Below are 14319 nucleotides of genomic sequence, written 5' to 3'. Positions count from 1 at the left end.
TGAGAACATTACTCTCTTTACTTTGGCTACATGTGATTCAGTAAGGAAGTGATAATCAAGATAACAGTTCACTTAAGCATTATTCAAATGCACTTAGTATAATAATACATTTAAGAAATGTGGAAATGCAAAGCGTTAATAATTTGTAAGTTTTGAGAATTTTTTTTAATCAAAATATCATTGGATGATGATGGTGAACTGGTTTCTTCAATTGGGACTCAGTATTCTTTAAAATGGCTGGTTTAAAAAAAGAGGTTTGAATTACATTTATTCTGTATTTTTTATAAATAAAGCATAAAAAATCTAAAGCTATAAGGATAAGATCTGGTGTACATGTGTTTGGTTGTCCCTTGTCAAACCATTTTCCAATATACAATACTCAGTGTGATACTTCCCCAATACCCAACAATTTGTGACACCACTGATCACAATTTCAAAAGATTCATTTACCTCAGTAGTGCCCTAAAAGCATCCTTTACAAATGAACGTCAGAATAAATATACCAGTGTCTTCTTACAATTCACACTAGCTTTGACTATAAACACAAAATACCTTCAAAAAGTCCTCATTTCATACACAGTCAAAGTTTTTAACACCATATGGTCATATAATGAATAAAAACAAAGGGGATGGAGGAGAAATAGAAGGTGACTAAAAGAAGTAAAGAATCCTCCCCTTATGTTATTAGTCATACTTTTCAAAGAAGGAACAGAGGAAAGAGCTACTCAAGGATTTTTCTGTTGTGGTTCAGTCATATATTTCTGATGCTACTTTGCTGAGGCTGGAAAGGGTGAACAGGATTGAAAGAAAGAAAAAAAGGCAGAAAGAGTAAGCTCTGCTCTTTGTGCATTCACTAGGGACAACCACAAGAGTAAGTGGCATCCCCTTCCTCCAATTTCTCCTCCTTCAGTTTCCTCCAGGCAAACATGGCTTCCAGTGCATCCCACAGACAGGATTCTTTTGGGTAGTCATTATCCACCAGGTTCACAAGGTAGTAGTTCTGCGTGAAGTGACGGATTATTTCTTGAGATCGAGAGTTTTCTGGGTATAGTTTACCCCACTGTTCCTCCCACAATCCAAATGCTTCATCCTAAATTAAGAAAAAAAAAAGCCACTTAAAAGTTACTTAAACTTTATGATCAAAACATTCAAAAGAGGTAAAGTACACACATAGACAACATACAGAATTTAAGAAGTTGTATGATAGTAGAGAATGTTCCAGAGTGGGACCCTATGAGTATAAGACTTCCTCCCCATACAGTAGAAATAGGAAATTACACATAAAAGACAGCATGAAATAGGTATAGAAAGATAAGAGGCACAAAGAAATTAATGTATATTGTGTTTAAGGAAGGTGACGATTTAAAACTCTGTCATAAATCTATGAAGGAAATATTACTTGAAAAGCAGGAGATCAGGCTTTAGGATTCAGAAGGAAGACTTATAGTAGATGATTTAAAGATATGTAAGGAGATGAACAACAAGTTCAGATGTGTTTACATGAAAGTTTACATGAGAAAGATAGACAACAGGAGGCCTGACTGGCTCACAACTGGGTTGTCTGGAAAAAAATAAAATCTAACTTGACAAGAAAATGTAATTCTGTTCAGCAGCTTTTAAAGCTATCACTGACTCCCCACTGCTGCACATTAGCCTTCTAGTGTCCCCCATTACTACTGTCACTTTTATAATTTATTTCAGGCATTTTTCCTCAGAGTATACCTGAATTTATAAAAATTTTTCATGGTAGACTGCACACAGAAATCTGGAGAGCTGTATGACAGTAGAAATGGTCAAGAGATGGGGGTCCAGCAAGTTTAAAACTCCTTCCCCTTACAGTACAAACAGGTAATTAAATTATTGCACTAACACCAGTCAGATGGAATGGGAAGGAGATCATGGAAAGCAATGAAATATCTAGAAAAGACATAAGCAAGATAGTGAAAGTCCCTGACCCATATAAGGTTCATAATCCTGATACAAGCTCCCCAGGTGTGCTGAAACATACATGCTGAACTCAATGATAAGCCCTTAGTACTTTCCAAAAGGAAGAATGAATCAAAGTTATTAGGGCAATTTTTTAGTCAAACAGAATGAGTGATACACCACAATTGGTAACACAGTTCTAAATGGAAAGCAAATTGCTAAAGCTCAGAAGGAAAATGATGAGAGGAAATAGTGAGCACTAGACAAGGATTGGTTTGCTGGAAGAATTTTCCACTCTCATGTTTAACTATGAAATATGTCATTCATGGTAAAATGGGTAAAAGAGCACACACAAGTACAATGAAATTTTTCAAGAGGATGTTCAAATTACAAGGAAGGAGTGACTGAGTACTGATGAGTTTTTGAGAATCAGATTTCCCTACCTGCATCTGAAGGTACTGATGGTGACTTCTCATTCACAATGCAACCACTTGCAGGCAGTCTGGTAATGCTTTCATGTGAACTAATATAATTGTGAACACAAACACTGAAAAGTGCTTATGAAAACAATATTGAACTGGAGGCAAAGAAATACAAAAGCATACTCATGTGTTTGGCTGCACTGATGGCTGAGGTCATGCCCCCTGTGATGCCTTACAATGGGAGCAGACAGACACATCTATCAAATAAGTATGAGGGGTATAAAATACAGAAACATGCAAAGATTGTGGGCACCTGAGGTTACACAGGAACCATCTTGCTGCAGAACAGAATATACCATTTAGGACAAATAAATGGATTCCTTTTAATACAGGTTTCTGGCTGTGGTACAACTTAGCCATAAGGACTATTGCTCTGATTATCCACAATATTTTCATATAAATAAACACTTAAATCTGCTTACCTTCCAAGCCTTAAAACTGAGAGGGTCCACTACAGTAGGTTGTATGATCTCAGTACCTGGAAACACACCCCATGTCACAGCATTTGAACGATGTTTATGACAGTTACTGAAATCAGCTGAACCCTGTTGAAAAAATATACAAATATTTAGCATAATGATAAAATGATGTCAGCAGATGTGACCTTTCTTTGTCAGTTCCTGGCAGTACCTCACTAATGTGGGGACCAGAGATCAAGTATGAAAAAAAAATTAAGTAATCTTGTACACTATTACTTAATGTGTACACATCAAAAAGCTAAGGACTCAAATATACATATACATAAACTCCATAATGAAAATTAGTCTGATACTACTGAAGTCATTAATTTCTGCTGATGGGGCCAATGAATCTAGGGGATAAGACATTCTAGCTCCATTAGGGAATGGCAGAGAAATTACCAAAAATAGCATGCTGGTAACGACATTTGTAAATAAGGTCAAGATAACCTTAAATGAACAACAGCTCACTTGGGTCTCCTTTTTATCAAGATGAATGATGTCAAAAACCCAAATCTGGAGAAGCGTGAATGAACACAAACTGTTGGTAAATACACCATCTCTCTCCGGGGATAGGATATCCTTGTCTTAATCATTTATCTAATTGCAGAATCTAGAAAGTTCTTTCTTTGTAAGACACCATCTCTTTAACTCTTTATACCATCAAGTCATCTTTTAAACACCTGTGTAATGCCTCCATTCAGTTTTACTGTTTAGTCTATTTCAACCTATATTCAAAGAAGGTGTTGCAAGCAGCATTTTCCAATATTTGGACTGTTACCAACCCCTTAACACTAAAGTGAGAGGGTTCATGAAACACTGTTTCAATCACATCCTTACAAAATCTTTATCTTAGTTTTAAAAAGTATTTCTTGGACAAATTAAACTTACAAAGCTACACTTTTCTTAATTACTTATATCTAATACATTTAACTTTTTATCACAAAAAACAAGTATACCAACCATACAGCTGTATATTATACATGTTCTACATTTGTCCATAAAAGTAAAACACTTACATCATGGTTTAAGATATGATAGTTGATTCTGGGAAAAAGTGGCAGAACATTCAGGAGAGCATCTACATTCTGACTGCATGTAAAGAACTCCAAGTAGGCCTTTTGGTAGACATATCCTCCTGGCATCCCCCATCCAACAACTGGGTCCTCACTGCTTGCTCCATTGACATTAGGCTGAAAAAATAATTAGGTGAGAAAAACTTACTTAAACATAAATTTTTCTTGGTGATGAGGACAGGCTGACTGGTCTATTCTTCCCATTAACATCGAAATTGGCACGCCTAATTATGCAATGAAAATACAAAAGTATATTTGCAGCCTTACCTTCCCTTCTTAATGTGTACTAATTTCTATTCCAGGCACCCAAAACTTCATATGAATATCATATGATCACAATTAGATCACTAAACCCCCAATATGAGGATGTACCAGTGAGGTTGAATAAGCTCTGGAGAATTAAATACCCACTCATATGAGAAAAATATTTTCTTACAAGGCAAAGCTTAATCTTATTCATATGATATTCCCATATGATCCCCCTACATCCCTACAAACCTCAGTCTGTGAGTCTTCTCATATGAAAATGACCTGACAATCACACCATAGCATCTTAACACTAAACAAGTTATCATGAGCAAAAACAAGCAACAAGACATGACACAAACAGAACACTACAAAATGTCTACATCCCCACAGAAATTCACTGTAAACCCAACTTGCACTCATCTAAAAACGTGAATGATCAAACATTTCAACTCAACAAAACTTCAGCCCTACTAGGTATCACATACAACACAAATACAATGCTCACACCTCATACCACAAACATCAACACAAAAGGCCATAAAAGCCTAAACACCAGCACAGCTCTTACTGATGCCAGTTTCAGAAAAAACAGAATCCCTTACAATCCTCAACAAACAATTCATTTGTTCCACCCTAACTATGTCCAACCTCAGCAGAGCACCCACTGGTACCAGCTTCAGAAAAACACAGAATCCCTTAGAATCCTCTACAAACATTTCATTTGTTCCAGCCTGAACTATGCTTAATCTGCCTGAGCATCCATCCTGTCAAAGGCAAATACAACAAAGATGCAACACATATAAAACAGAGCATTCAGAACAGTCATAGTTCCCAACAACCAGAAACATTCAATGCCTACTTAATAAAAGATAAATATTCCAATAAGATCTCACTTTAATTGCTCGGCATTTCAATCTTTGTAATAGCACCAAATCCTTCTCGTCCAAACTACTCCATTACAACCACTAGCCCCTAAGCAGATATCAAAGGTTTATCCCTGTCTCACACTCCAGCAACCTATACTCACAGGCCTCCTTCGCTATTAAACACAATATTGAAAAAACATGCACATTAAAATGACCCACTCACTAAACACCATCCTACCGGATGGTATGTTTGATGGTAAAGTAATCCCAGAGATGCTGTATGGGGGTAAGTCTTGGGCCTCACTTGTAAAAGAATAGAAAAGGTTGGATGTGTTGGAAATGAAATGCCTGAGGACAACATGTGGTGTGAGGAGGGTTGATAGTGTAATGAATGAGAGTATAAGAGAGAGGGGTGGTAGTAAGCAGAGTATGAGTGAGAAAGAACAGGGTACGCTAAAATAGTTTGGACATATGAAGGGGATGAGTAAAGAGAGACTGACCAAGTAATGAAAGGGTAAAAGATGTGTGGAGACCAGAGGAGAGAGAAGCAGAAGAGAGCGTTGAAATGGTTTGGACATATGGAGAGAATAAGTGAGGAGAGATTGACAAAGAGGATATGTGTCAGGTAGAGGGAACAAGAAGTGGAAGACCAGACTGGAGGTGGAAGAGAAAAGGATTTTGGGCGATAGGGGCCTGAACATACGGGAGGGCGAAAGGCATGCAAGGAATAGAGTGAATTGGAACAATGTAGTATACCGGGGTCAATGTGCTGTCAATGGACTGAACCAGGGCATGTGAAATGTCTAAGGTAAACCATGGAAAGCTGTATGGGGCCTGGATGTGGATTAGAAAACTGTGGTTTTGCTGCATTACACATGATAGCTAGAGACTGAGTGTGAACAAATGGGGCCTTTTTGTCTGTATTCCTGGTGCTACCTGGATGAAGCAGGGGATAGTGATGTTGTATTCCTGTGGGGTGGGGTAGCGACAGGAAAGGTGCATGTATGTAATGTCTGTGTATGTGTATGTTTATGTATGTATATGTTGATATGTATATGTATGTATATGTGCGTATGTAGGCGTTTTATGTACATATATTTGTACTTGAGTGAATAAGCCATTCTTCATTTGTTTCCTGGTGCTACCTCGATGATGCGGGGAACAGCGATCATGTATAATAAAATTATTATCATTAATATTATTATACTTAATCACTGTTCCCGCATCAGCAAGATAGCACCAGGAAACAGACAAAGCATGGCCTATCCACTCATATACACACACATATATATACGTAAAGAAAGAGCTTTGAAGTATCGAAGCCTGATCATGCAAGAGTGTGAGTGTGCAAGGGATTGGTGAGACTTGGAGTGATGTAGTACATAGTGGGCAGCATGGTGTCATTGGGCTGAACCATGGAATATGAATTGGTCAGTGGAAATCATGGACCAATTTAAATTCACATGTAACGGAATATCATACCATCTGTGAAAGTTGATGACAAGGGGCTTTAACACACCTGACTGCTGATGAAGGTAAGTAACATACATGACAGCTAATAGTAACATGTAATGCACCTGAAAGTAGATAGTGGGGGATGACAGCGTATTTAAAAGCAGATAATGAAGGTTGTTGATAAACATGAAAGCTGATGGCTAGAGTTAGTAACCTGTCTGACAGCTGATAGCAAAGAATAGCAAGAACACATCAATTAAAGAGTTGACTGACAGTACACCTAACAACAGGTAGTAACAAGTGGTAACAGGCCAGACAGCTAAAGGTTAGACATAGCAAAACATCTGGCAACTGATGATTATTGCTAGTAGTACACTTGTTAGCTAATGAAGAGGGTTGGTAACAGACCAGTTAGATGATATGAAATCTAACAAAACAGTGGATGACAATTACATAAATTAGTAATACATTTGACAGCTAATAGGCTTGGTAACCCTTCTGATAACTCATGATGAAGCTTCATAACATACATGACAGTTAATAATGAGGATTACCTCACATGTAAGAGCCAATCATGAAGGCAAATAATACACTTAATAACTGATGACAAATACTGGTAATATACCTGACTGCTTGTTATAAGCATGAGTAAAATACCTGACAACTAAGGCTGAGGACTAGAAACATACCTAACATGTAATAGTGAACAATGGTAACATATATGATGGCATGATGATGGTTGAAAATATAGACAACTGCAGATAACAGGGGTTAAACACATGATGGTTACTAAAATGAGATGACTGCTTAAACTTGGTAACATACCTGTGAGTTGATGGTGAGGACTCCTCGTTTATTGAATTCTGAAAGCTTGTCTGTTAGCAAGGAAGTCTCAGCACTAAGCTCATCATCATTCCAAGGAACCTGAAGTTATATTATTCAGCACTATCAAAACAATTATATTCAAGTTGTACATCTAACAAATGATGAATACCTTCATTTTGCTTAGTTCTAACAGCTGACTTAAAAGATGGGAGAGAAGATATTAAGCTGGTACTTAGTTACACAACTCTAGAACCCCATTCATGGGGATCCTGCAACCTCAAGGCTGCACTCCATACAGAATCAGAATAAGATAGGATTCTTAGGGATAAGAAGGTTCTCAATGACAATGCACTTCTTTCTTTTACGCTAACAACAATACAGCTTCATCAAAAGTGACTTCTCAGCCAGTGTTCCCACTTGCTGGCAAATACAAATTCTGAGGCATTAGTGTTGATATTTTTAGAGATAAAACTACTCTGTGCATTTATGTAAACAAGCTTTTATCTGCAAATAAAAAACACGTGAAAATATATATAGTAATTAAATATGAAAAATGTAAAAGATAATAAATACACAAATGTTTAGAGTGAAATCACACCTTGCCAAAACAAATCTTTATGAAACTCCTACAGCACTCTGGAAGCCAGCCATGTCCACTGGGTGAGACCATAGGCCATAAAGTGTAGCAAGGTTGTGTGCGCGTGTCTATGTGGGGAGAATCCAAGGTATCTCAGCAGTGTTTGGCGACTCCACTGTGGTTGCTGCAGTGTGGGTATGAAAGGTCCAGAGATGTGTTGAATCAGTGTTTTTAGAAATGTATGGATGGATGATGCCCGGAGCTTAGATGGGAAAGTGTGACTCAAATTTGTCTGGGTTGCATGGTTTCGGATAAACATGTCAGCAAAATTACTTTAAGAGTGACCTGGAAGGATTATTCGTTAGTGCTTTTCGAGTCATTTCAGTCTCAGTAGGGTGATATATAAGACTGAGTTGGAAGGATGATTCTTTTGTGCTTGTCAGGTCATTTCAAGTATGTATGTGTTTTGTCAGTTACATTAGCTGGAGTGGAAGAATTTCTGAGTACAGGTTGCTGAAATGATACACTGGGCAGGCTTTGCACTTCTACTTGGCAGTAGATGATTAGTTACAGAGTGGCTTGGGTGGGAAGGGTCTACTGCTGTTGCAGAGAAGTGAGTGCCGATCATGTTGAGGAGGGACTGAATTGGGAGGATTCTTTTGTTTCTTAGTGTATGGGTTGTCAGCCAGTGACTGTGTGGTTTGCAACTTTATATTTGCTTTTGAGAGGGTGGAAGACCTGGCAGGTGAGATATATATCAGAGTGAAGTGAATGAATTGCTTGTAAAGGATGCTAAGGCATTGTTTTTCTAGTCCAAATTTGGTGCCAGTGTTCTTAAGAGCATTAAATTTATTTGTTGCTTTTCTATTGATATTCCTGGTGCAGGGAGTGAAAGGCAAATGTGTGTCATATATGGTACCAAGAATGGTTGGTGTTTTGTACAGTGGTAGCAATGGTTCATTCAAGGTGACTGGAGGATGTGAGCTGGATTTGTGTGAATCTGACATTCAAAGAGTGATTGAAGACTTCTGTGGAGATGCAGACATGCTGATTTTTGGTGAACCATTGTTCCAAATTTGTAATGAAGTACTGCATTTTGCTAATGCTACTGTAATGTCAGAGTGTTGTGATGCGATTGTTGGACTTTACCTCCTTGAGGATACACAAGTTATAGGTCACCCTAGGCAAGACTGAATCTTCTTCAGCTGATGAAACAGAATACAATCTTGTCAAAGGACTTTCACCTCAAAAGTCCATCCTGTCCCTGCAACTTTGTGTTGCACAGCCCTGAAGCTTCAATACCCCTAGATCACTGAGAAGGGGTCCTAGGGTTATATATATATATTTCAAAGCTGATATATATATATATATATATATATATATATATATATATATATATATATATTTTTTTTTTTTTTTTTTGCTTTGTCGCTGTCTCCCGCGTTTGTGAGGTAGCGCAAGGAAACAGACGAAAGAAATGGCCCAACCCACCCCCATACACATGTATATACATACGTCCACACACGCAAATATACATACCTACACAGCTTTCCATGGTTTACCCCAGACACTTCACATGCCCTGATTCAATCAACTGACAGCACGTCAACCTCGGTATACCACATCGATCCAATTCACTCTATTCCTTGCCCTCCTTTCACCCTCCTGCATGTTCAGGCCCTGATCACACAAAATCTTTTTCACTCCATCTTTCCACCTCCAATTTGGTCTCCCACTTCTCCTCGTTCCCTCCACCTCCGACACATATATCCTCTTGGTCAATCTTTCCTCACTCATTTTCTCCATGTGCCCAAACCATTTCAAGACACCCTCTTCTGCTCTCTCAACCTCGCTCTTTTTATTTCCACACATCTCTCTTACCCTTACGTTACTTACTCGATCAAACCACCTCACACCACACATTGTCCTCAAACATCTCATTTCCAGCACATCCATCCTCCTGCGCACAACTCTATCCATAGCCCACGCCTCGCAACCATACAACATTGTTGGAACCACTATTCCTTCAAACATACCCATTTTTTCTTTCCGAGATAATGTTCTCGACTTCCACACATTCTTCAAGGCTCCCAGGATTTTCGCCCCCTCCCCCACCCTATGATCCACTTCCGCTTCCATGGTTCCATCCGCTGCCAGATCCACTCCCAGATATCTAAAACACTTTACTTCCTCCAGTTTTTCTCCATTCAAACTTACCTCCCAAGTGACTTGACCCTCAACCCTACTGTACCTAATAACCTTGCTCTTATTCACATTTACTCTTAACTTTCTTCTTTCACACACTTTACCAAACTCAGTCACCAGCTTCTGCAGTTTCTTACATGAATCAGCCACCAGCGCTGTATCATCAGCGAACAACAACTGACTCACTTCCCAAGCTCTCTCATCCCCAACAGACTTCATACTTGCCCCTCTTTCCAAAACTCTTGCATTCACCTCCCTAACAACCCCATCCATAAACAAATCAAACAACCATGGAGACATCACACACCCCTGTCGCAAACCTACATTCACTGAGAACCAATCACTTTCCTCTCTTCCTACAAAGGCAAAGGGGATAAAGGTGAGTGTTCAGATTACAGAGTATTCCTGGGAAATTATATGGGAGGGTATTGATTGAGAGGGTGAAGGCATGTACAGAGCATCAGATTGGGGATGAGCAGTGTGGTTTCAGAAGTGGTAGAGAATGTGTGGATCAGGTGTTTGCTTTGAAGAATAGATGTGAGAAATACTTAGAAAAACAAATGGATTTGTGTGTAGCATTTATGGATCTGGAGAAGATATATGACAGGTGTTGATAAAGATGCTCTGTGGAAGGTATTAAGAGTATATGGTGTGGAAGGCAAGTTGCTGGAAGCAGAGAAAAGTTTTTATCGAGGATGTAAGGCATATGTACGAGGAGGAAGAGAGGAAAGTGATTCGTTCTCAGTGAATGTCAGTTTGCAGCAGGGGTGCGTGATGTCTCCATGGTTGTTTAATTTGTTTATGGATGGGGTTGTTAGGGAGATGAATGCAAGAGTTTTGGAGAGAGGGGCAAGTATGCAATCTGTTGCAGATGAGAGGGCTTGGGAAGTGAGTCAGTTGTTGTTCGCTGATGATACAGTGCTGGTGGCTGATTCAGGTGAGAAACTGCAGAAGCTAGTGACTGAGTTTGGTAAAGTGTGTGAAAGAAGAAAGCTGAGAGTAAATGTGAATAAGAGCAAGGTTATAAGGTACAGTAGGGTTGAGGGACAAGTCAATTACGAGATAAGTTTGAATGGAGAAAAACTGGAGGAAGTGAAGTGTTTTACCTATCTGGAAGTGGATTTGGCAGTGGATGGAACCATGGAAGCAGATGTGAGTCACAGGGTGGGGGAGGGGGCAAAAGTTCTGGGAGCATTGAAAAATGTGTGGAAGGTGAGAACATTATCTCAGAAAGCAAAAATGGGTATGTTTGAAGGAATAGTAGTTCCAACAGTGTTTTATGGTTGCAAGGCATGGGCTATAGATAGGGTTGTGCAGAGGAGGGTGGATGTGTTGGAAATGAGATGTTTGAGGACAAAATGTGTTGTGAGGTGGTTTGATCGAGTAAGTAATGAAAGGGTAAGAGAGATGTGTGGTAATAAAAAGAGTGTCATTGATAAAGCAGAAAAGGGTGTATTGAAATGGTTTGGTCACATGTAGAGAATGAGTGAGGAAAGACTGACAAAGAGGATATATGTGTCAGAGGTGGAGGGAATGAGGAGAAGTGGGAGACCAAATTGGAGATGGAAGGATGGAGTGAAAAAGATTTTGAGCGATTGAGGCCTGAACATGCTTGAGGGAGAAAGGTGTGCAAGGAATAGAGTGAATTGTAACGATGTGGTATACCAGGGTCGATGTGCTGTCAATGAATTGAACCAGGGCATGTGAAATGTCTGGGGTAAACCATGGAAAGTTTTTTTGGGGCCTGGATGTGGAAAGGGAGCAGTGGTTCTGGTGCATTATACATGACAGCTAGAGACTGAGTGTGAACGAATGTGGCCTTTATTGTCCTTTCCTAGTGCTACCTTGCGCGCGTGCAGGGGGAAGGGGTTGTCATTTCATGTGTGGCGGGGTGGTGACGGGAATGAATAAAGGCAGCAAGTATGAATTATGTACATGTGTATATATGTATATGTCTGTGTATGTATATATAGATATACGTTGAAATGTATAGGTATGTATATGTGCGTGTGTGGATGTGTATGTATATATATGTGTATGTGGGTGGGTTGGGCCATTCTATTGTCTGTTTCCTTGCACTATCTCGGAAACGTGGGAGACAGCAACAAAGTATAATATATACCCTAGCCTGAGCCAGGTACCCATTTTATCAACCAAACCCTTGAGGTGGATGAACAGCAGGGATGACTTTGGACCAACTGCCACAACCAGGATTTTAATGTTTGTGCTTAACCCTGGGCAGCCCGTGAATAAATCATGGTCAGGAATGCTAAGCACGAGAGTCCATAATTGTGATAAAACCTATTCTTGTTTGCATTTTCTTGATTTCTTTTCTATCCATGTGGCATATAAAAAAAGAATATTGACTCAACCACTTGCATGAAACAAACTCGCTTTTATTCAGTGATTAAGTTCCATTTTCAAATGAATATATGAAATCTTTGTTGGGTTAAAACAATATAAACATTTCCTAGTTTTGATTGAAAGGCATGCCCTACAGTAAATGATAAATCAAAATTTTCTTTTGTCATAAAGATGAATGATTTTAAAGCATTCACATGATACTGTAGTGGGAAGAAACTCCTTACCTTAGTAACCTTATGGCCAGCCTTGTTGCAACTCCCACTGACGTAGGCACTGAACACCTCCCAAACATCCTGTTCACACTCCAGAATTTCTCCCCACATGGCTAACAACTGCTCTTTTGAACTTTTGCTCTGTAAATAAGAAAAATTTTCTAGTCCATAGAAAACAGTATATGAATCTCTTGCATTACTTATTACAAACTTATATGCTGTGATCATCTACTTGAAGATGCTAAATGACTGAGTGAACTACAATTGTGTCCCATGAGTGAGACAAGTCTATTCAATAGAAATTGTTATTGTGTTTGGTTTAGGATTTGACTGCTTTTCACCAGTGACAGGTATCTAATGTTTGGTGGTTAGGGATTGAGTGGAACTTCCTCACAGGTAGCTAACTTACTAATCATCTGTAAGGTTAAGGATAACTGCATTAGCCTTCCATCTGACCACCGTAACTCTTAGTCACTTTAAACTGGAAGGAATGTTGTATCAGTATTTAGAGATTGTGATATTCCTTATATCACAGCCAACTACAATTAGCACCAGGAAAGAATCCCAGAGTGTCAGTTACCCATAAAGCATAATGGTATGGTACAGCCTCAACATGCATGTACAGTACATCCCCTATTTATTAGTGATCGCTTTCAATGTTTCACTCAAAACTCTATTTAATCTTTATTTTCATCAAGTAGTGTTATATGAGCTTACCTTAAGGTAAAACAGGTAATAATCTTTTAACTCCCCAAAAGCAGGAGATTCAGAGCTTCCCCATCTTCCATTAGGGAATTCATCCCAGTGTTGGGTTCTGTTGAGAAAATTCATACATATGAGAAAACAAATATTACATGATAATTATTCTCAACTGTCTAATAATAAAAATTTTTAATAACTGTGAACAAATATATATCAACACCTGTAATCAATTTTTGATTTTCAACTTATTGATCACCTTCACCTCTATTCCTAAGTGTTGATAGGCTTGCAACTCAATTAACAGTTATTATTATAATGTCTCCTAATATCTATAGGGAAAAAGGTCAACTAGGCCTTATTCTTGATATGATTTGCAGATAAACACTAAGCAAAGACATAACAGGATATCCTGCCATCTCCACTTTGCACTGTGAATGCAACTAATTTCTATGAATGAAAAGTCGTACAGCTAAAAATTATGAAATTGAACATGCTAGCTGTGATCCTCTGGGATACACAATTCACAACACTACAAACTTAAAAAATGAAGCTTAAGTAATTTTAACCATAACATCAGGGGACAGATTGATATATCAAACCTGTAAACATAAGCTTTAGGCCGGGAAGCCCAAAAAATGGGACGAACATCCTCTCCACTTCGCCTATGGTTTGCAGCCATTTTCCAGGGTAATGGTCTTCTCGGTGAAGCAGCCCAGAGCCCTAACTGCTTAAGAATTGCTGTAGTTGCTACCTCTCTGAAAAGATCATCATATTACAGTTTTGGAAACAAACTTGTAACCTGGAATACACAACTATACAGTTAAACCTTATCAGTTAGCATTAAGTTGGGGAGCCCTTAAGAAGAGTTAATGACTTATCACATTTGTTCTAAATCAATGAAAATATAATAGATAAATGTTAA

General features: G+C 38.6%; 1 protein-coding gene across 1 annotated transcript in view; it reads right to left on the bottom strand.

The window, feature by feature from the left end:
• Nucleotides 1–255: 255 nt before the first annotated feature.
• Nucleotides 256–14319, bottom strand: part of LOC139767199 (methylenetetrahydrofolate reductase (NADPH)) — a 33762-nt gene continuing 19698 nt past the window's right edge. The window contains exons 8-14 of the mRNA XM_071696318.1: nt 13997–14152; nt 13413–13509; nt 12708–12836; nt 7338–7436; nt 3886–4059; nt 2831–2953; nt 256–1090 (exon numbers count right to left, since the gene is read on the bottom strand). Of these exons, the coding sequence (XP_071552419.1) occupies nt 854–1090; nt 2831–2953; nt 3886–4059; nt 7338–7436; nt 12708–12836; nt 13413–13509; nt 13997–14152 (1015 nt within the window). The 3' untranslated portion in view covers nt 256–853. The remainder of the gene's footprint in view (nt 1091–2830; nt 2954–3885; nt 4060–7337; nt 7437–12707; nt 12837–13412; nt 13510–13996; nt 14153–14319) is intronic.

This window comes from Panulirus ornatus, chromosome 59 (genome assembly GCF_036320965.1).
Source record: "Panulirus ornatus isolate Po-2019 chromosome 59, ASM3632096v1, whole genome shotgun sequence".
Lineage (NCBI taxonomy): Eukaryota > Metazoa > Arthropoda > Malacostraca > Decapoda > Palinuridae > Panulirus > Panulirus ornatus.
This window is presented reverse-complemented; position numbering and strand designations above follow the sequence as displayed.